We start from the raw sequence: 24,758 nt of genomic DNA on the forward strand, positions 1-24,758 counted from the left end.
CTGAGAAAAATAAACAAAGAAACTTTGGAGGTATTTGGGTAAATTAACATGTGCTGTCTTCGAGAAGGCACGTAATTAAAGATATGGTTGCGGAAAGTTGAAAGTAGCAGTTTTGTACCAGAAATGTGGTCATCTTATAATTTAGTGTAGCTGTTGTATATGGTACGCGATAACGTACCGTGTGCTTAGTGACTCAGCATTTTCAAGAAAGTCACAACCATATTGTCATTTCATCGGCAAATACGAGAAGAATTATTTTTATTTCTTTTAAGCTCGTGTTAATATAATTATTGCACTATGGGGCAATTAAGTAGGTACTATGTTATGGTAAGCCTAGAATTTTGTCTTAAGACGTCCTCACTTTGGAGTGATTAAGGTTATAAAATTACAAAAAGCTACAACTTTATTTATGTTTAATCGTGTCATAATTAACTACGTACGTTACTTACTCTTCATATTTCTTCTTGTCCCATGTCTATAGCATTTCGTCCAGTGTAGTTCTGTTGCGATAGTTTTGGATTTGATCTTGAGATCTCACACATTGTTAAATGCCCAAGTTGTAAAATTAAAACTACGTCCATCGATATTAAGTCTAAATATCATTTTAAAACCCATCAGGTATTCTCCCGTCTTAAAGACCCAATCAGATACCGTGGTATTTTTCTTGACATAATTTTTCTGCACGTAATTTAAAAGTCCTGAGACAATAGTAGTAAAAAAGTAATACATTTTTAAAAATTGTACCTTAATTTGAGACGTATCAGACATCTACAATCTTAAGCCAGTTTAAAGTCTAGAGTTGTTCCTAAGCCATAAAATCAAAATAGATATCAGTGCAGTTGTTGTCTTTTCAGCATACGTAATTCCAATAATGGGTACCTTTTATTTGGCAGTGCATATATTTCCCGTTATCTTCATATCAACTAAAACATAAGCTTTGCAAAGCTCGTTTTATTAAAAACATCCAAGATGTCCTTAATGATTAAGAGGATAACGCTGGTAAAAAGGGGATAGAAATATGTTGAAACGATGGCAACAGCCATAAATTGATCCTATTCTAATACAAGATGGATGTACGCCACGTCAAGTTTCACATAATAGGCTTCATTAATGCAATATTTCAAGTATATAGCTCATTTAATTTTTGAGATATCCTGCATTCAGACATACAATCGTACAGAAGAGAAATTTGTACATCCCCCGGCAGATAAAAAAAATTGTGCAGCCTCAATATGTGGCTTTAATGAAATTCATCAAAAGCCCATAGATGAACAGCCAAATGCCACGGAGTGACATGCACGACCATCAAAGTTGATGTTGACTGAACTGTTGTGAAGCGTCATGCACAATTTTAAACCCATAGATAAGTTTGTTCTGGAGAGACGGGCGTACAGACTGTCACCCAAGGACAAGTTAGTTATCGTGCAGAACGAAAAGATAATGTTATCAACATTGATGTGTCATCTTCTTAGTTTCCAGGAAGTATTATGACTATTTTACTGGTACTATGAAAGCAATGATCTATTATCATGTGCAGTATAACGACTTCCTCCGTCCATTGTGATTAGACACAATCTCACATAGAAAACCATCTGTTCTATCATAATGTTTTATCTCTTCAACTGATGACGTGTTTCAAAATGTTTAGATGACCGACACTAACTGTGTCGCACATTTTCATTTCCAATTCAAATTATAATCTTCATTTCATTACAAATCAAAGTTATTTTCAAACATTTGAGTTTTATTATCGGCAAAAAAACTTAAATTCAAGGGCAGAATATAATCCAAAGGTATATGTGCAATAATCAATTACGAATTAATAACAACTATTATTATTATTATTTGAACAAACCCGGAGTGTCATCATTGGTATGGATTCTAACTTAAAAACATACATTTCGTTAACTTATTTACATTCAAATACATAAATCAAATATTTAAAACTTTTATTTTTGTGAGGCCTTCGATTGCAAGGCTATCTTCGTCAGACACATCACAAAAGCCTTTAAATATTTGGTTTATGTGTTTGAATGTAAATAAGTTAACAAGTAGCCAATACAAGCTCCATCTTCAACATAAATTTCGTTACTCTATAACTAAGTTTGTATTTGTGATTTTGTATATTGTATTTGGAAATTGTATATTACTATTATCTATTTGAAGCTGTTGGAGATAGACTTGCCGATAATTTTTCAAATCTAGATACTGGTATATAATGGACGTAAATTCATATTATACAGGTATCGGAGAAACCACTAAAATTTCAATTTCCTTATGGGGATACCAAAATATATTATTCCCAATGTTAACATGGAGCTGCCGAGATAGATTAGAACGTGAAGTCACTTCATTTCCAACCTTGAAGTAGAGCTACCAAGATAGATTAGCACGTGATGTCACTTCATTTCCAACCTCGACACGGAGCTACCAAGATAGATTTGCACGTAAAGTAACTATATTCCCAATCCTGACATTGAGCTACCAAGATAGATTTGCACGTGAAGTTACTGCATTTCCAATCTTAACAAGAAGCTACTAAGATAGATTTCCAAGTGATATCACTACATTTTTAATCCTAACATGAATCTACCTAGATAAATTTACACGTGAAGTTACTACATTCCTAATCCTGACGTGGAGCCACCAAATTAACTTTTTTAGTGCTTACTAGAGTTCTTATCGAGATATTTCGCTGACAAGATAGATATATCGACCAAGCGCGTGTTCCAAGTTTGAATTGAAGCTGGTGAGGTGAGCTGGCTATGCCACCCAAAACTTCTTCTATGTTTGCAAGATCTCATTGCTGAAAAATCCAGTGCTTATTGCCTTGGTTCCGATGTATGACTAATGCTGTTCTAAGACAGGTGTTTCAGATATGCTGAGCCAGTCAGTATATTCTCAATGCTGCTAAAAAAAGTGATGACGTGTAGCATTTCCGACATGCTGATGTGGTTGTATTTAGTGAGGTAGCCTATTTTAACGCAAGTGTTCTTCTTCGGCGCTATTTGCATATAGTTTTCAATGATGGCTAGAGTAACTGGTTACTATAAAACAAATTACTTTATTGATAATAATAGAAATGACGACAACGTCCTAGGAATATTTAGTGCCAAGCTATAATCGACGGAAGGCACTTTATGTCAGTAAAGCTGTAGCATTTATTTTCACTACTCTTAAGTTGCCCTACTTTACGAGCCAGTATGGCTGAATTTATTTTCCTGAAATTCCTGACGTATACAAATATAATACGCTTCACGACGCGTTTACTCTGTTAAATCCCAAGAAGTTAAATGATGACTTACAGATTGTAAGTATCGATGAGAGAGATTGATCAGATAAATTTTATTTTAACTGGATCCTTGTCCATAGAAGCATTAAATGGTGAAATATCTGATTATAACCTGCCAGCATAGGGGTACTATACAGGTAGTATTTTAACGATACAACGATGCTCAAATTTAAGAGTGCTCTAAACTCTGAATTGTGTATTTATACATGTTAATGTGGTTGGGGTGATTACAAAAAAACTAGAAATACTTTCGATATAACCTTTGATTATATTAGTTACACAACTAAATATTTGTGTATCTAATATAATCAAAGATGTAATTGACAACTTGTTAACAGCCCATAGCTTGTTTATCTACAATGGGTCTGAAACTCTATTCCTGAGAATCTACTACCGATTATGTTTTATATACAGATAGCACCGGAATTGTGCATAAAGAATGTCAAGGACATCAATATCACAGCGTAAAGGATAAACAGGACATAGCAGGAACTATTCTACGACTTGATATTGAAAAATATTTAAATACTCTAGTGCAAAGCTAAATCATGCAGTTAGTCGTAACATTCCTATTTAAGAGGATTCAGGTTACTGTAAATTTGTAATGGTTAACCTGATGAACATTAGCTGTTTTGATATTGTTAAAGGTGAGAATTATTTTAGTATTTATTGTGCACCTGAATTATCTTAACATTTAAAGAACTCACCCACCTCACCAAAAACTAATATTTCATTATAATTTTTATTGAAACCACAAAATCATGGATCTTGTTACCTTTAAAGAAATCTAGACCAGCTATATTAAACTAGACGTTGAGAAATCTATGAAAAGTTAGTCGCAGTTAGTCGTAACAAACACATAATATGCACATATTTGGTATTTAGTAACAAAATATCAGAGGTCATTCCTATTTAAGAGGATTCAGGTTACTGTAAATTTGTAATGGTAAACCTGATGAACAGTAGCTGTTTTGATATTGTTAAAGGTGAGAATTATTTTAGTATTTATTGTGCACCTGAATTATCTTAACATTTAAAGAACTCACCCACCTCACCAAAAACTAATATTTCGTTATACTTTTTATTGAAACCACAAAATCATGGATCTTGTTACCTTTACAGAAATCTAAACCAGCTATATTAAACTAGACGGTTCGAAAAAAGTGACTTTATATTTGAAAAAATCAATCGGTTCAATAAATTGTTACATAAGTAAGATACAGAGATTTAAATATGCATTTAAGATGTTCAAATGAATCAGACTGTTTATAGACTAGTTCTTGTTGAACACATGTTCAGTGTCAAGTACGCGTTATATTACTCACTACTCGTGTTAGTACTCTTTTTGTGTCCAACCGTTAATTCACGATTTTATGTCACACGTTTTATTATAATTATTGCAACCTCAGGATTTCCCAGTTTCTTTTGGTTTATTAGAGCAGCAAAGACTAATTTGTTAATAATCCTTTTTTAAAGGCTCTTTATCAGGGCGTTTTCTTCTTTTCAACTTAGTACAATCAAATCTTTTTGCGCGTCTCGTGTTTCAACATCCAGACTGATTGGGATCGATCGGTTGAATCTTGGCTATTGATCTAGCCTTCATAATAAATAAAACGTCTATTAAACAAAAGCTTCTGATGGAATTCGCCAGATTTCAGAACCTAAGTTAGGTTAAAGTTGTAAAAAAAGGAATGAAGTTTAATTGTTGGTGCGATTGGTGCTAAAATTTCAATAAACTGATGAGGAGTATTTCCATCAAGGTCAGGTATAACGTAGCTATGGTGGAAAGGGTTGAATTCGTGTGGTTGAGTTTAGCTCCAGATCACCTTTCTTTTAGTTCGATGAGTGACATTTCATCCTGTCATTGACTTGACTCCTCGAATCTGGAATCATGTTCGTCTGAAGAGATCCAAAAAAAGTCGGCTACGAAGAAGCTCAAAATGGACTCTTTATCTTTACACCGTTTACACATCAGAACACCCAGACAAAGTATAGTGTAATTTAGGTGAAGAGGTATTCTCATTGTCTCATCAGGTGCACAATTGACGAGAAATGGACTTGGGGGGACAGAACTTTTCCAGCAGTCGGGTTCAAGAGGAAGAACAGATCACGTCCCTGAGTAACGTTAAATATGCAGGACATGGCTTGATGGCTGATCAAAAAAGGGACACCAGGACCCCACAATATTAATTACTGGAAGAATCCCATTCTTCTTGAACTACAATCCAGTATTCACTCAAAGCTTTGCTGATATCTTTCTTCATTGGTACTCATGTGTTCTCTCATTACCTCATCTGTGGGTCAAGACTATCAGGGCAGATGCCCAAAATACTTCTCAAAGACCCGTGATATTTTGTTACGTGTTTGCTGTATTAAGATTTCTAGATTATCCTGGACCGTTCATGATTGGCTTCCTAAATTTTTTGAAGAACTTTGGAGTTTTGAGCGGTCCTAGGTACTGAGGTTTGAGACAGTGGTCTTACAATTGGAAACATAATGTACATGTTTGACTTTACAAATACGTGTTGACGACAGTACGGTGGTTTGTTCAAATCAACTATAATCACCTTGTTATTGAACAACAAGTAATTGGTTTCTTAAACTAATGACAATTAGTTTGAATCTTCATAATGACAGCCCTTTAAAAGTAAGTTGTAGATTCAGACTAAAATTCAGAAGTTTTCTCCCAGGTTGGTTTATTGTGTAAGGAATTTGAACATTTAGTAGTAACTGACTGTGGAAATAACAGTGAGCTAGACCTACTCTGTATTAATATATTTTTGTTTAATGTATTGATAGAAACCTGATGGAGAAACTGAAAACAGTTGCTTGGCTTTAATTCTCTTCAACTTTCTGCTCTTGCTTTTTATTTCTTGCTGGCAGTTCACCAAAAGTAGTTACCCGATCATTGGTACTGGACTAGAAGAGCAGACGGTTCCCAGGTTTTAACGAACCCTTTTTATTGCTACTGCTATGTTTTACCACAAAACCTCGATTTCCAGGAGCAATGGCGGTATAGCACACTGCGGTCCGCGCGGTCTCAACCACTCGTACCCCGGTCCTCGAACGAACCATAACCACAGTCACAACCACAACCACGTTCACAGTCACAGTCTGAACGTGTCGACCCTTTCGACCTCCAAGCACTCCCTGGGCGGCGGCAGTAGCGTCGGCCCACCCTCCAAGATCGCCAATGGGGGACTTCACATCTCCGCTAACTACGATGCCTTCACCACTAATAGGTAAAACTTTTTGTAACTTTTTAAATAACGTCCATGCCACCATTTCTACTACCTGCAAATGAACTTTGATCGAGACTCTCCATGCTTCCTTTATGTCTCTATGTCTTTCCTCTATGCTTCTAATGCCATTTTTCCTTAGAGGTTTCTTTCGAAATTACACAAAGCTGGACATTGCGCTGTCTATTGATGGTGGAAATTTTGAAATCAAAACGAGATGTTGGGCCTTTTATTTTTAAAATATAACACATCATTTCGAGGATTGGAATATATCCTCTTCTTCAGGTATCAATAAAATTATTGCATAAGGTTAAGCAAGCATAAATCCTTTTCTTGCTTTGAAGTTCGTTTCTAACGATGGAAAGATTGTGAAAAGAAAATCAATGTATGGTGATCAACTCGTCAAAGTTAAAGTCGATCTTTACCTCAAGTACAACTCGTTCTGTTGTCAAATTTGGACTTTAGCGAGTTTATCTCTATATTTTTTGTTTATGCTTCCTTAACCTGACAGTATTTTGTATCGGTTTATTTCTGTTTTAATTCTGATCCAAAATTTGTCTTATCTTACCACTATGAAGCCAACGCATTTAAAACCATATTATTTTCTATTTAATTTACACTTTTAAATACAGTTTTAAAACTGATTTACAGTTTTATTTTCGTTTGAGAACTCCCTCCCACGGAGTGAACTCATGAATATGAATGTGACAACTTTTAGTTCTATCCTTTCCTCTTTCTTTACATTTAATTCGTATTTACTGCACTTGCAATAAAGCAGCTTCAAATACAAGAGATCTCAGGATGTGGTGTGTTTTCAATTCCATAAAGGCTTCAGGAATGCAGCACTTCATTATTACAATTCTGTGAAGCTCTTCCTTTTCGTTACTCAGTGTAATAGCAACTGTTGTGTGCCAGGTCGCCTGTGCCGCCGGCCTCGCCCCAGCAGACCCCTGAGGCCCGGATCTCCCAGACCCCCGGAGTCCGCGAGATGCTGACGTCACTCGGCCTGCTCTGCCTGGTCTCCCTGCTGCTGGCGCTGCTGAGTCTCATCTTCCTGCTGCGCATCTCCCCGGTGACTGCCGCTGACGTCAGGGAGCTCCTGCGGGTCGAGCAGCTCACTCTCATCTCCCCCGAAGAGTATGTGATAGTGTACGAAGTGACGCTCGCGTTGTGTGCGCTCTCCCTCTCACTCAACTTGTGCTGCGTTCTGGTGTGTGCGGTACAGTTTCTCTTCGCCGTCAAACTCGTCAGGGACTCGCCCGGCGGCGAGAGGTGAGTCTCATTTCCCTCGATTGAATTCCGTAACTGGAATTCAATTACTGTACCCAGAATCTTCGAGATATCTCGAACAGCTGATGCAATTCAGTAATAGTATATAAGGAAGTCTGACATTAGTAATATTTTCATCGCATAACCGGTTTGTCCACCTCCTAAGTTTATTTGTTGTATAATAGACCATGCCGAGAGAACTTATAACATATTAAGAGGAATAGTGACTCCCCGTTTTGGCAAATATTCGTGTTAAGGCGAACAAATTAAGATATTTCAGATGACAGTAGACTGAATTCTTAACTCGAATTTTACATTAGATATTTTATTTTTATAGAAAAAAACCTAAGCCGGGAATATGAACATATTGAAAAATGTAAATATTAAATTGTCATCTACTTTATTAGCAATTAGTGATTGCAGTTGAAGGGCTCGGTAGTCGCCTCACCATGCACCCCCAAACTAAAGAGGAACGCAGGGGTTTGGACTTCTCATTGATTTTTACAATCTATTTATATTAATCACTTTAGAATAAAATCATAAACCATATAATTTAACATGGTATTTTATACTATTATTTTCCCATCTGCTTCATTTATATACCTACTCGTAGTTTAAAGTAAGTAAGGTTGTTGCTGGTCTGCAAAACTATCATAGTTTGAAACGCCAAAAGTAAAGAAATAAATTCATATACAATCCGGCCCAGTCTTTTTTTTACAAAGCATAGCAAACAGTGGACGATATCGTTTAGTTAACTACAATAGGTTAAATGGTGATCATTTACATGATTAGCTTACATTTATTTAGAAAAAGTACAACAAATATATGCACATGCCATATTAAAATATACAATAAAAGATAACAATGTAATAAACATAACGAAGAGCGTAGCCAGGAAAGAATTTTGGAGAGAGAGTCCTGACAACTGATATGTTTCATAGTTGACAAGAGAGTAAGGCCCCGTTTTGTTCCTTAAAAAGTTCTTGACCCGTTTCTTTGTTGAGAACAAATTTTCAGCAGTTCATGTCAGTAATACTGAATTATATAAATAGTAAACTTTTACTAAAAAGGTAATTTTAAAAAAATGGAAATTTGGGGGATCCGGACTCCTTGTCTACGTTATTGAACGTAACAAATGTTTGTTTTCAACTGAAATTAGTTTTGTTCATATTAATTCATACATAGCTGATCTCGCTATCATATTGGTAATATCTGTGCTAAAGTTACCTCGGGCATACATGTCTTGCGTCACCTAGAAAACTTATGTTTCCTTGCAAATTCTTAAAATTGCCTTTTATTACCTATTATATTTACATTTTACGGAGTGTGACTTTGAGCTAATTGCTGCTGCAGGCAAAAGGATATTGTTTTAAGCTTCAGAAAAGGGTTGAGAGAATCATTGAAAGGTTAAACTATAGAAAATCGGAAAAGAAATCATTCATGGAACCGGAGTTACTGACTACTCTGCCTCAATGATTTTGAACATTCCCTGTACGGATCAAGCGTTGGATCAAGAGTTGGTTCGTGGCAGGGATGTTCTTCATTATGAAACCAGGGGCAGTAACAACTTCTGACCTCTATATCACAGACTGTTTTTATCACATCTGCCGCAATAGGTTGGTCTCAGACTAAAATTCAAACAATCAAAATCTGTTCAAAACTCATCTCAAACTCCTTTTGGTGTCTGTAGTGTTTTATTCGTTTGATTGGTTTATAAGATTAGACGCTGAATAAGTAAGGTATGTAAGACGCTGAATTTCTGAAAGATGCTGAATATGTATAAGTGTGAGAGTGTATGCAGATTAAGAGAATTGTACTGTAACATTATTTTACGATTTCGACGTGATGTGAAATTGTAATAAACGATATTATCATTATGTGTAAATCTTCAACCGTCAACAACGAATCGGTACTCGGTAACAACAAAGACTTGGATGGACTCTAACTAGCAGCCTCTGATACAGGAAGCTGTGTCGGAGGGTAAATTATCGTGATTAACGAACTACTCCTTGAACCGTTGTACTCTTTTAGCGGATGGCCGCTCTCGCTGCTGCACAAAAACAATGAACTGCTTAACATAAACTGAGTTATTTGGTCGCGGTAAATTTACACCGCTTCGTTTCCGACTGGGATTTGATAGGTCAGAACGTTGTAAGAACCAAGTTGCAATGGTTCACAGGTGATAATAAAAATACTGGATGACTTGAACAGGAATTGTAATTTCACGCGAACACATTTAAAATATTATTCTTCCCGTGTTAGAACGATTAGTCCTTCCCATATTCAGACGACCGACCAACCGGTAATTAGTTTCCGAGGTATAATCCATGGTGCTAATTAACTTTTACATCGGTAGGATCATTTTAAAGTTAGTTTAGATCGTTATCGATGCCACATTAATAACACGTAAGTGACATTGCATCTTATAAGCAACACATTCTCAGAATTAATGAATTTGTGATAAGTTATAATCAAACTGACTATAGAAACACCGTTTTACTATAGCTTATGCATCTATTAGAACTTAATCACAATGCAAGTGTCAAATCATTCGTTGGGATAGTGATCCATGTTAATCCAGCTGGATAGTACAGTCTATAGGCTACTCATGGAGGTTTTAGGCCATCAAATATTTGTTATCATCACTGTTTGTCATTTCTTAGTCTGTAATGTAACAATAGTTCATGAAAACTGTTATCACACCTTACCGGAAGGGATATTTAAATTTTGTAATGTCAAAAAGTCGATAACGCAAATAATTATAAACTGTAAATTCTGCTCTTAAATCCAAGAAGCCCTCATACTGCAGCTCCAATATCCGGAAGCCGAGGACCTATGTGCGCTGCATACACTAGAAATCTAATATCTCTTAAAATCGATAGTTGGGTACGCCTTAAAAAAGATATTGATTACCAGCCTCTATAGTTGTTGCGGTACATAGTCGAAATGGAAGGTTACCAAAGGGTTTAGAAATGATGATTTTTCATTTCATATTTTGTTGAATGTAGGCTACGAGTTGAAATCCAACCGACAGACAAATCAATGGTCATCGAAAGGTCGGTCTTTTACCTCGTTGATTGACAATGATTCCATAATTCCTCTATCAACTCCTTGAAAAATTAAGTTGTATGCTTATTATTGCATATATTATAATGCCAATTGGCAATCCTCCTAGTAGGCTATCATAAAATGGGTTGGCTAAAAAGACCAACGTTTAATCGCGTTTTACACGCAACCAATTTTCTGGTCCTAATGTTGTATGTAAAGGTCCAGAAGAAAACACCATACAGCAGTTCTGTGCTTTTTGTATTTAGACACGTGTAAAGTGTAACGGTGACGCATTATAATAACAATAGAATAATTTTTATCTTAAGGCGTTACAAAGAATGTAGGGCACCAACAAACACGCGTATTTTTGTCTAGGGTCTATTGTCTTCTTTAAGAAATGAAGAAGTTGCGTTGGTAAGAATTCCGTAACGCTTAATTTAGCATTTTTTTAAGTGCTCAAATTTACGGTATCTGTTGTCAAGCCGAAAATTTGATCTTCGTGGCGTTATGTTTTGACCACCACACCATGTCGATGTATGTTTTCACAAAGGTGTTGAAGGAGGGGGAGGGGTGGGCGTTTTGGAGCTAAACGGATCCATTGTCTCAGTCTCAGCTCGCTACGCTCGCGTCGCCGTTCTGCCTGTCGCTCGTCTTTCCTTCCCCAGGTCACATCAACCGCGCCGCGTGCTCGTTCCATACAAACTGTTCAACGCCTCCGGACAATGAACCCGCTCGTAACCTTTGATTGTAGATTGAAGAAGAGTGTTTCTACCACACACAAAATAGTACAACACAAAGGTCTCTCTGGAACAATTTTCACAGCTCGATCCTACGGTCAGGCCCAGTACAATTTACGGACCTTAGCGGAACACCGAATCCTATAGGTTCATCCTAATTACGAACTTCACTAGGCTTCTGGGATTGGATTGTTTCTTGTTTCTATTTTTAGAGTCTTCACTTCAGAAAAATTAACATTGAATTTCCGTATTTAAGTCACGATGGTCAGCCATGCTAGATTTGGTTGGGGTCGAAAATGGAGGGTACCAAAAAGGTTACAATTAAGAACGGATAATTTTTCTCAGATGAAATTATCTTACCTTGACACACAACCTTTTAAACCGTTTTACACCGTCAATTGTCAAAACTTCTAATACATGACACCTGAAGAAGAGCGTAGATTCCAGTTCTCGAAAGGTATTGTTATACTTTTGTAATATATAAATATGGCTAATATCAGAAATCCTACTGTCTTTTCATATCATCCATCGTAAATAACAAACTTTAAATAAAGAATTGATTCTCGGTACGAAACCGGGAACCAGTTAACAAGTCATTGAACTTGAAAACTTGCATCACTGTCCGACAACTAAATAAAAAGACTGAAAGTCGTCACTTTTAAGGGTCTATATGTGGTTAGCTGACACTGGTTTTACATTTATTTATGTGTTTGACGGTCAGTTTCGTGGGTAAAACTATGAAGAACAAGATAAGAAAAATTGTATTATTATATATGAAAAATAATATAATTTAAGAAACAAATTATCGTTTCGTATGTTTAATCCATTTGATATCTTCCGATTTCGATCTCCGCCAAATCTAGTGCGACATAGATCGATATCTTTCTTTATGGAAATTCCTCTACCGATTTCAATAACAATTCAAATTGTATGCTTATGGCACACAAATTGGCGCTCGGCTTCTACACTAATATGAAATATATGTGTATAATGTGTTTTACGTGGATATAATAAAGTCGAATAAGGCAAAATTCGAAGATGCGACTATCCCTAATTGAACAGACTAATATATGAAAAAATCAGTCATTAGATCAAACACAGATTTTTATGACATAGGTACCACAATAGCTTCCTCATCGTTCTCTTTCCACCATACAAGTAACATTTGGTCGTTTTTTGACACCGGTTCAGACAGATTTAGCCATTTTGTGATAGTGCCATTGTTAATGTGAAGTGCCATTTTCGTTCAAATTCACAGTTCCCTGACAGTGGATTAAAAAATTAAACAAGTGCTTCTGACCAAGTCATGCTTCTTCTAGCTATGTCTGTAATTTTTATTGAAACTGAGTGTTCATTGTTGGCTCTAATCAAGTACCATGTATAGCCTATCAGATTCAGCAATGAATAAGTGTATAAATATAGAATTAGCAGTGCTTTATTTTGGGGTAGAGGAGTGGTACATAGTTCATAAATGTAATCGTTGATAATAAGAATTATATCCATAAAAATCGCAATATCTTGTAAGACACGGAAAAGGTCATTTGCTTTAGATGGCAGTTCACCACAATGTCAAGTAGGAAGTAGAACTCAAAGCAAAAACCGTTTAGAAAAATAACAACAAAAACAAAGACATAAAATAGTATTGGAAGTAAAGCACTTGTATGTAACTCTTAATACTTTGATGAAATTGAAACATCATTATGTAACCATCACCCAATTATTTAAAAGGAGAGGCCGACCACCCTTCTACTCTTATTCTACCCTTCCTCGTAGGCCACAGGCATTTACGAGGATCTTATCAAACAGATTGAGTAAGGAGAGTTGATGGTATAAAAGATTCTAAATCCATAGATAAGATTTGAGCATACGCTATCCCTAACTCAAATCCAAAATCCGACACCTTAAACCGTCCAGCTATGCGCTCCCCATAAAACTGAGCCTTTATGAGACATTTTGATCATATCTGATAATGAGTGTTTATCATTTCTCAAATCTTTAACAACTCTGATCAAAGTATTTGGTCCAGATTGATTGACTAATGTTAGGATCAATTGAAGATTTTATGAAGGTCTCGACATTTTCATGGAAGGAGACGCCAGATGCCTCAAGACAGCGATGAAGGACTCTGGATGTGCGTGTCACACGCCGCTGTTGGCCCGAAAGAATGTAGCCTATAATGTCAGAGATAATATGAGGGGAGAAGTCAGATCTGGGAGACTCACACATTGTCTGCTCCTAGGTTTTCTCCCCGTCAAGAATGTTTGGAGATAAAACATAATTATGTAAACGTCTACGCAACACGAACTGGACAGTCGGTGTCAACTACATATATATATAGATTTTACTTTTACAATTGGGTCCAATTAAATATATCTTGTTTTCAGTGCCATCCAATCTTCATTATTAAATATCAATGACCAAAATTCACAATTATTCCAATGATTATTTTCTTAAATAAAATGTGTCGTTCTGTGAAACATTAAGAATAAATCAGTTCAGATAGATAATATAAAACCCTAAAAACGTTTCGCGTTTCATTGGAATCAATATAAATTAAAGTTATAGATACTATAGCTATCTATATGTTCAGTAGAAAATATAAAAACTCAAGGTAGCCAGCAACGGGCTCCAAGGGGTCCGGACCCATACATTTTCAAATTACTTTTAGTGAACGATTATTATTATTTCAATAATTCAGTATTACTGACATGTACTGCTGAAAGATCGTTATCAACAAAGAAACGGGTCAAGAACCGTTTAAGGAACAAAATAGGGCCTTACTCTCTGTCCGCTACGGGAAAATATCACCTGCCTGGACCACCCCCTCGCCCAATTATTTTCTGGCTACATTCTTGGAAAGACCTAAACATCATATACAAAACACAAGATCAACACAAATGTGTTAAAACCACTAGGATATTCAACCCCTGTCCATTAGTAAATGACTGAAATATTTATATATACGTAGATATTACTTAAAAACAGAAAAACTAATATGCTCCGGTATTAAACACATGCATTTGGTGGACAATTATTCACATCGGAGAGGGAAATTATTCAGGTGTGGTGTATACGAGCCACAGGGTACCCCATGCGCCTGTCCGTCTCTACAAACGACCTTGCGCAGGAATGCGCCTCGCAAAATCTCGGCGGCGCGGTGGCCGGGCACAGAGCGCAGCGCGGCAGCGTGCCGGTGTAGGTCACTCGCAACATTACTACGGCATGGCTGTAACACTCAGCGGTTGTAATGCACTGTACTATTATACCATATGTAGTAGGCCTTATCAGAACAGCGAGCGGTGGGATTACAATGGAGTAGCCTATACAGCCGTTAGATCTCGTAACTGTAATCGGGAAAAAGGGACTCACATGATTTGCAAATAATTACTGATTACCACATCAAATATCCCTTCAGGCTTAGTTTTTTTTTTACTTTATTTATTCATTCTTTAAAATAACAACAATTAGAAATCATTTAATTCATAAATGCAAAATCCCTATTTGGGTTTGTCTGGATTTTCACTAAATATATTAATATTAATTCTATGCTTTGAAATTAATTTGTCGTCAAGTCCATGCAGTTTTATTACAACAGTAATCACCTCACCAGTAATGCAGTTACAATATAAAAAATAATAAATACAAATTTCAAATTAACATGCCAAAAATTCTCAAGAAAACAATAACAATAATTAACATTTCTAAAAATAAAAACTTAATCCTAACGACAATAAATAAATACTGAAGGATAACAATAACAACAACAACAAACAGAAGAAACAAATATAAAATATGCATAATTTAACTTATTAAAAAAACCCCCAAATCATATTTAAATTTGAGATAAAATTATTCAAAAAACAAAACTAAAATAATTAAATATAAATATATGTATGTATATATGTATAAATATATGTATAATATACGTATAAATATATGTATGAATATATATATATATATATATATATAATATAAATATACTACATATATAAGTTACCTTAATTTGGAATGCATTTTCAACAATATTTTCAATAACAAATCATCAATAACCATCAATAATCAATAACATCAATTAAAATAATTATGTACAATGGATCCATTTAGTATATAATATGATCCCTGAGAAAAAAACAGATTAATGCAGCTACAAAGCACAAAACAACACAACAACAACCAGTAATATTAAATTTCATTTTTCCATAACAACTCTTTTCATGCAATTTTAAATAATTTACAATTCTTAGCATTTTTAACATTGTTTGGAAGCATGTTAAAAACCAGAGGTGAATTTCACTAGTACCTGTCATTTCGAAATGTCAAATTGAGGATAACTTTATACATTGGGCATTTGATTTGCACAATATTGATGTACGACTCTCGGAGTTGGAATGTTAGTAGTACCTATGGTATTTGAAATCTTACAAGACAAATATTATTATAAGCATATAACTTTCTTTGTAAGAACGTGGGCTTGATTTATTCACATTCAGTTGGAAATTATATTTGAAACTTATAAAGATTCAGTGTTATTGAATACTCCTAGTTTCTAAAACTTTCAAAGGCTGTCATCTAAAAATCTTTAAATTTATTGAGAAATAAGTAAAAATAAAAGTAGTTTGAAATTGCTTCATAATTTGATAAAAAGTGTCAATTTAGATTTTTGTTTTGAATACTTGTGATAGCAATTTTGCACAAATTGGTAGTAACCACCATCTTGAAACATTTTTATTTGTTGATAGCTAATAACCTTATTCAAGCAATGTGTAAGTACAGTACTGTTTTAGTACCACGTTTAGTTTGAATCAGCTTGAAAATACGGTAATTTTAGTGGTCACTTTTGTTTCCACAATTTTACTGTCATTACTTAAAACTTTGTTCGGCCCTTACCTGAAAATCTTATGAAATATAACAACAAATTAAGAACAAACGTTATTCTATTAGGTCTGAGAATTCTAAAACACTTTTTTGGTTTTCTCTACAATGCATTATAACTTATATAAACTATCCTTGTTTTTATTTTTTTTTTTTTCTTATCATCTTGAAATTTAAAGAAATATTAGAAAAATGCAAGAATAAAAGTTGTTATAAATTACCTACTGTTTTTTACAACGTCTGTCATTTTCAGCTTATTTTTCAAAAATAGTTAACATTTGCACAAATATGAAAAGCCACCACCTTTGAACCTTCCATTTTTTAAGAATGACTAACAAACTTATCCAAGCTATTTGCAAATACTGTCTCTGTACCAAGAATAGTCTGGATCTGTAAAAAATTATAGTAGTTATCTTGTTTATATGCTTTCATTTTAATGCATATAAACATTCCCATATGTATACATTCGAATCAAAAAAATGCCAAAAAATCTCCTGAAAATTCCATATGAGTGTGCAATAGATTTCTATGAAATTTGATGATGAGAAGTTAATCTGATAAAGCAAAAGATTAAGTTTTGAAATGCTTGCCAAGTTGAGATTCTAAAAAAAGCCTGCTAGCAGAGTGCTTCTAAGTAACCAAGGCTTGAGATCAACAAGAGATCAGTTTTGCATGGTTATAATGTAAGAATATTACAGGGACGTATTTTCATGTCTTAAAATTCAAAATAATCATATAGTGCTTACTGTATTGTAGTAAAAAAATCAAAAAATTCTAAAACATTCTGGTGTACAATTTGAAATATGTAATTATCAGTGTTATTCTGTCATGATAGTGCCACTATGAAATTTCCATTTTTATTGTCATTTAAAGATTATAAGATCATTTTTAAATTGGTTAAAATTTAATTAAAAATTATGATATGAAATAAATAAAAATACTCTTTGAGACCTCATATATCAACAATTTTGTAGGGGTAGTTCCTAGACCTCCTTTTCTTGAAGGAGGTATTCCAGACCTCCAGGAGGTTTACTGTCCGTAGAATGGGATGAACCATATTTTCTAGGAAACTACATTTAGTATATTATTCAAAATATTTATTTAAAAATGTTTCATGAAAATAAACTGAACTTGTATTATTTTTATTACACGGTACGTGGGCTTAAAGACACAATAGAAGTAATCTAGATATTTCATAAGTCTCTATAGAAGTAAATATTTAGTACTTTATAATCCAATTAAAAAAATACATACAGAATTAATAATTAAACTTAGATAACTTTAAAGAAACATTAAAGAAACAATACACTCAGACATTAAACTAACACTGAATTAATTTATCAGTATAAATTTAAAAAAATGCTTTTACATGTCAATTATATCTCAGTTGCTGAAATATGTTTCACATATAATTTGGATAATTGCTTCTAATTAAAATAAAGTACAAATAAATCATGGCTTAATAAATGTATAAAATGAAACTTAAAACTACTAATAAATTGGCGATGGCCTAGTAGGTTATATAATATATAATTATTATTACAAAAAATGTTTATTACTGGTCATCTTCCAAGTGGGCTCTGGAAAAATAGTCTTTTACATTGATTGGTATTTTCTCATGACTGTCAAAAATTGTATACATATTATATTATGTAGGAATTTATACTGAGAGAGAAGTTCTATATTGTAGGTAGCCTATAATTAAATTTATTATCTTGTGTAAATCATGATTGATGTCTTCAGCAGTTAGTCATCAGGCTTGTTGGCCAAATGTAGTTAGCAGTCATCTGCATAATGTTGGACTGTGCAGGTCATTACACAACTGGGAAGGTCATTTGTGTATAGGTTAAGCATAATAGTTCCAGGACAGCTTCCCTGGGAAACAGCATTTTATTTTGTATGTCGTATAAATCACTGAACAAGTTCAGGAGTGAAGAAACTTTGGGCATTTGTATATATGTACATATATATATTTCAACTGTACATGTTTGAAGTTCCCCAATACACGAGCATATGAAAGTTTAAAGTTTCACAATTATTAGTGCAAGACTATTCTTCATGACTTACATAAGTTAGAATATATTTCAACTATGTACAATATTTTTAATTTTTTCTTTAGATTAAATAATTTATACAATTTAACTGACATTGTTTCGTAAAAACATATATAGATACAAATTCAGCCCTTTAACTATCCAGTACCGCTGCAAAGTTATTTAAATAAAAAATTGTATTTTGGTTTTCAAATTAAGAACATTAAATTCATTTATGCAAATATATACCTTAAATTTTTACAATTAAAAAGAGACACTCTGAATTGTAATTATATTTTAAGGTTTTTTATTGTCTTACAGTGGACTGTTTATGCATTGTACCAAGGTGAGAAGGTAAATATTATTAATGTTACTGACAACCTTTTATCAGTAGTCTTGTTTTACACTCTTGACCTTGAATACAAAGAAGCAACAGTGGTATTGGTGTTTGTTCAATTTACTGATAGGAGTCAGTTATTGGCAACAGAATATTTTTCATTGTTTGATATTTACATGAGATTTTGATGATATAAAAAAATATTTTTTTGTGTGACTATACTGAAAAACTTTTGGGAATTGTTTTCTGAAAATTTTAATCATTCAAAGGACATTGTTAGTTTCACTAGGATGGTAAATAAACAAATATATGACCATATAATCTTCCCAAGATATATAAGAAGGGTTAAAAATTTGTTAAGCCCCTTAAACGCAGTGTTTTTTTTGTTGTTGTTTAAGCTTAAACTGATAAAAATTCTTTATTTACTCAACTTTGTGTAATGACAGTTCTTATTTCCATTAAGATATGTTCTTCACATTAGGCATATAACATTTATGTACTACTCTATCACTACAGAACAAAACACAATAGTTCAAATCAATGTTCAATTTGAGGCATAACGTAGCAAAACAGAGTTCTGGTGCCTTTTTTTAGAAAAATAACCACTTTAGAGCTGTGCATAAACTTTCCTCTGCACTCAGAAATGTATAAAAATCCTAATTTTAAACCCAACCCTATATATTAAAAACTTTCTGGAGGGTGATCCCAGACCCCACTTTCTTCTCAGAGGTAATCCATATCCTCAGACCCCGTGGAAGGTTTACAGTTTCTAGAAATCCAGCCCCGATTCTAATAGTTTCCTTCCTCGTCCTGAAATAATTGGTCAAATCTTTTTCAAGAATATTTAGTTACTATAGTTCATCAAGTATAGTGATTTATGAAGACTTCCTCGTTACAATACTTAATCTTTTATTACATTTAACCCAATGGGGGTTTTCTTTGTTATAATGAACTGTAGAGTAGCAATATTCTCTGTTAGAAACCATGTAATAAACCGTAGGTCTATCACACATTGTTTCTCATGAGAAGTGATAATATCTTCTAAAAATAACCAAGAGGTATTACATGAAAAAAATTGCTCCTCAAAAAATATTATACACACACTCTACCTGTTTAAAAAGTTGTTACTTTTGTTTAGTTTCCATTTAGGTAAAAGGCAGTTAATTTGCATATACACCTTGTCTGAAGAAATAAAAGTCAATAAAACAAGAAAATGGAGTTTTCTCTGTTTTTTATTGTATGCTCATGTTAGCTATCTTATTCAAGAAAATCCCATATTTTTCCCACTGAATTCAATTTATGTTTTTGTTTTCATAGTAGAAAATTTTTATACAGAGAGAGTTTTATGTCCCGGCACACCTGGATATAATTTAAACGGCCCGAGATATCTATGTGAAACCTTGACCCTACCTATTATAACATATTTTTTTAATTTTTCAAGTTGTTGAAAATTTCCCCCCTTTTCTAAAGGGGGGTTAAAGGGGGCAACTAAAAATTTTCAAATACAAACCCCTATCACGTGACCCCTCATTTTAAAGGTAATAAAAAAAGAAATCCAATAATGCAAACTAGAGGTCTCTACGTTTATTTTAACAGATTGTATGACAAAATTACAATTGAGTAAAGGGGGGGCAACTAAACATTTTCAAATACAAACCCCTATCATGTGACCCCTCATTTTAAAGGGAATAAAAAAATTAATTCAATAATCCAAACTAGAGGTCTCTTGGTTTATTTTAACTGATTTTATGACAAATTTACAATAATAAAATCAGTAACTGTCTCGTCCTGTTTATCGTAACATGAGTCAACACTAACGCAAATTCTAAAAACAGTTACCAGTTTTAATGTAGCAGGTGTTCAAACTGTTCACCTTCGGCTGTTTGACAGTGTGCTAGACGTGTGTAAAAACTTCAGACATGATAGGGGTTTGTATTTGAAAATTTTTAGTTGCCCCCCTTTACTCAATTGTAAATTTATCATAGCATCTGTTAAAATAAACGTAGAGACCTCTAGTTTGCATTATTGGATTTCTTTTTTTATTCCCTTTAAAATGAGGGGTCACGTGATAGGGGTTTGTATTTGAAAATTTTTAGTTGCCCCCCTTAACCCCCCTTAAGAAAAGGGGGGAAATTTTCAACAACTTGAAAAATTAAAAAAATATGTTATAATAGGTAGGGTCAAGGTTTCACATAGATATCTCGGGCCGTTTAAATTATATCCAGGTGTGCCGGGACATAAAACTCACTCTGTATTAGAATTTAAAATAACACTACTACTGTCTTTTTGTATAGGAAGTATACGTTAGAAATTGTTATGAAATGAAATCGATCTTAGAAATTGTTATGAAATGAAATCGATCTCCACGTAATTAATGATCTATTCTTCCATAACCTGTAAATTCATATCAGTTGTGATACACCACATTATTTGTGAAATACGTATTAAGATTGAATGGGGAAAATAGTACATCATAATTGCCACATATAAAATTCTTATCCATACTGTAAATAATAACAATGAATCGATATATTTTTCCTTCAAGTTCCATTTTTCATAGTACATATATAAGGATTTAAAATAATTTTGTATACAATTTTATACATAAATAGTCCTTCCGGTTCAGTAAGAAGAAATAGATTTTATGATAGCTAAAATATTATTTATTTATTCTCGTGTGATTTATAGTTACTCAATATCTTTAAAAAGGTTCAATACACAAAAAATGTAAACAGCAAAATGTTTATGAAATATTATAAGCTTTCCAAAATTTTTTTAACAGTTTTCTAATGTAATAGATCCCAATAGATTCATAAATAACAGAGCTGTGAATTTCTTAAAGTTTTTTACGGCCGCCATATTGAAATGAAATTTTATACCAAGCTAGCCAATGAACTTAGCCGAGACATTTATAAGATCAATTTTAATACCAATTGTCAAATTGTTAATTGTTTCGTTTTTTGCCTTTTTTTCGACGTGATAGCTTTCACAAGTCACGTTATATAGCATAATATATTTATTTATACTTGCCAAAAATCAATAGCCTATATAGAGAAAACAATCTGTGTACAAATAACAAATATTTCAAAGTTTATAAAGTGGTATTCCATTGATGTTTAAACTTGTCCTATTCTATATAAAATTAGATGTGTGTACACCAATTCAAAAAGTAAAACTTTTTACTACTAATAAAATTTCATTGATGATTTAGTATCATCACATGAAGAAGTTTTTATCACATGAAAACTCCCAGAATGCTTTATCTACATGGTCAGAAGCACAATGTTAGGTTATACTGGGGTAATCACATAATCTACATAATTCAAGCCCACGGTAAACTCATAAAAGGTAGGTAGGTTTGAATGGTATGGATTACCCTTCTGCCCCAAAAATCTTGACTGCAACTGACTAATTTAATTTCTGCATATTATATCGTATTTTATTATTATTGTACTTAATTTTATATATTCTCTATTTCAGAACAAACAAGTTCCTGAAAAAGAGTGCAATCACCAGGGTCTGTGCTGTCGGAGGATTCTTTGTCTCCATTCCAGTCTTCTTAACAGGTAACTTGAAGTAATAAAATTAGACAGTAAAGCCTGGAATTGTTTGGAGGACTAGTTAGAAATTGATGAGGTAATAACCCTCTAAGCGAGTAGTTAATATTTAGTGTTATTGAGAACAATAAATATTTACCACTGTGTGATATAGGGATAGGCCGTAAATACAGTAATTAACTGTTGGTAAACAGGATAAGAGCTCAAGAAAGTTCTTCTTTTATATCTTCATAATTAGTGACCAATCTTGTCCTAACAATAATGGCAGGAGCAAACTGAATTCATCAGCAAATAATAACATTATGGCAGCAAAGTGTTGCAATACAACATAAGTTATTAGAGGTTTTGTAGCTACAATTGAAATTTAGCTTGGTGCTTATTAAAATTTAACATTACAAAATTAATATCAATAATAATGACAGCTATGCATTGGAAGTTTCTTTTTTATTTGTTTGGTTAGAAGGTACAAGGTTTATTGCTTTAGTTGAAATCTGTAATAAATTTGTTGAAACCTGCCTAAATAATCAACTTCCAGAGGGAAATACCCTGCTCTTATCTCTGTTAGGCCAGATTAAAAGTAGCTTTGATCTTGGTTCCTAATGAAACTAATATATAACTATAAATACATGCATACGTGTTTTAAAAAACAAGAAAATATATTAAAGTGCATGTCTCACCACTTACTCAAATCTTTAGTTGCCCAATTTTGCCCATTTGCTATCATTTGAGTAAAAGTCTTGCATTTTCCCTTCCAAGAGCCACATGGTTTCTATCTCCAAAGAAACTGTACACTGGTACATTTTATTGACAGCGAAGCATAAACATGTATCCTCGGATTCAAATTTATCAGTTAAATTCAGATTTCAATATAATTTTTCACTTGAGACCATTTGGAACCTCAATGACAAAAGGAATTTCTCAGCCTCCAGATCACACCATTGAGTTCGTCTTGATTACCTTGACTGAAGATTACATAGTTCACACAAGATACCTGTGTGCCAAAAATAATTGATCTGACTAATACCAACAGATGATCACGGGCAGAGATTCATTCTCAATAAAGTGAAAGAACGAGTTACACCCAAGGCTGGTTCAAGCTATTCTGGTGCCATAAGCAAAATACCCCTTTTCCGCCCCCATCATCCAATCACTGCTCTCTACCACACAAAAAACTACAACACAAATAGAACTTCTGTAGTGTGTTTATCTAAAGAGACTTTAATTACCAATACAACAGAATAATTTCATCCAGTGTATTTTAACCCAAATATAAAATTAATACATTTTAAAATCAGTAATAATAACTGTATTTACATAGGATTTATGTATCATTTCATTTTTGTAAAAAATAACACACGTTCACTTTTATTTGGAGACTTGGCTTTGTGTAAGGTCGGGCTTTTAAGTACAGAATGCTCGCTAATCAAGCTACATTATCTACAGGCAATAAGAGCTACACAGTGTCAACACCAAAACATCAAAACTGAACTGTGAGAGGGTGATCTACTGACATAAGTAAAAGTTTAAACAATGAGTAGGGATGATGTAAAGAAATAATGTAGCAGTATGATTTACATCCAGATGTGAATTTTCAAGGCCACTTCCAATCACAGTGTCATCTCACCTTACACCCCACACTCTTGCACACAATACTGACACTGTAGCTGTCATTCAGTGTTACACAAAGGATAGCCAAATAGGCCTCTTCTACTTTGTCAAGTCAATGTGCAACTTACCCAGTGTCATCTCACCTTACACCCACACTCTTGCACACAATACTGACACTGTAGCTGTCATCAGTGTTACACAAAGGATAGCCAAATAGGCCTCTTCTACTTTGTCAAGTTAATGTGCAACTTACCCAGTGTCATCTCACCTTGCACCCCACACTCTTGCACACAATACTGACACGTAGCTGTCATCAGTGTTACACTGACACTTTGTCAAGTCAATGTGCAGTGTCATCTCACCTTACACCCCACACTCTTGCACACAATACTGACACTGTAGCTGTCATCAGTGTTACACAAAGAATAGCCAAATAGGCCTCTTCTACTTTGTCAAGTCAATGTGTAACTTGCCCAGTGTTTACTCTGACGCTTCAAGTAATTTTTTATCTAATTAAAGTCGAGATTTAAAGTAACGGCCTAATTTATATAAATGTTTTAATTTATACAAAGTTTTGTCATTTTCCCTCCCCCAAAAGCTGCAGTTTAGTTTGCTTAATAAAGGATTGTAATGGCAGACCAATATATGGGTTCAAATGCACAATAGGGATGTACCTAGAATTTTATTTTGGGTGGTGACAATAGTGTATATGCACATAATTGCAAGGAAACTATACATTTGTTAACTGCAAATAAAATATATCCTA

General features: G+C 33.8%; 1 protein-coding gene across 1 annotated transcript in view; it reads left to right on the plus strand.

The window, feature by feature from the left end:
* LOC124366032 overlaps positions 1 to 24,758 on the plus strand; it is a 64,833-nt gene that overhangs the window by 29,145 nt on the left and 10,930 nt on the right. Inside the window, exons 3-5 of the mRNA XM_046822236.1 lie at positions 6,295 to 6,534; positions 7,447 to 7,803; positions 22,308 to 22,393. Coding sequence (XP_046678192.1) covers positions 6,295 to 6,534; positions 7,447 to 7,803; positions 22,308 to 22,393 — 683 coding nt within the window. The remainder of the gene's footprint in view (positions 1 to 6,294; positions 6,535 to 7,446; positions 7,804 to 22,307; positions 22,394 to 24,758) is intronic.

Source organism: Homalodisca vitripennis, chromosome 7 (assembly GCF_021130785.1).
Source record: "Homalodisca vitripennis isolate AUS2020 chromosome 7, UT_GWSS_2.1, whole genome shotgun sequence".
NCBI lineage: Eukaryota > Metazoa > Arthropoda > Insecta > Hemiptera > Cicadellidae > Homalodisca > Homalodisca vitripennis.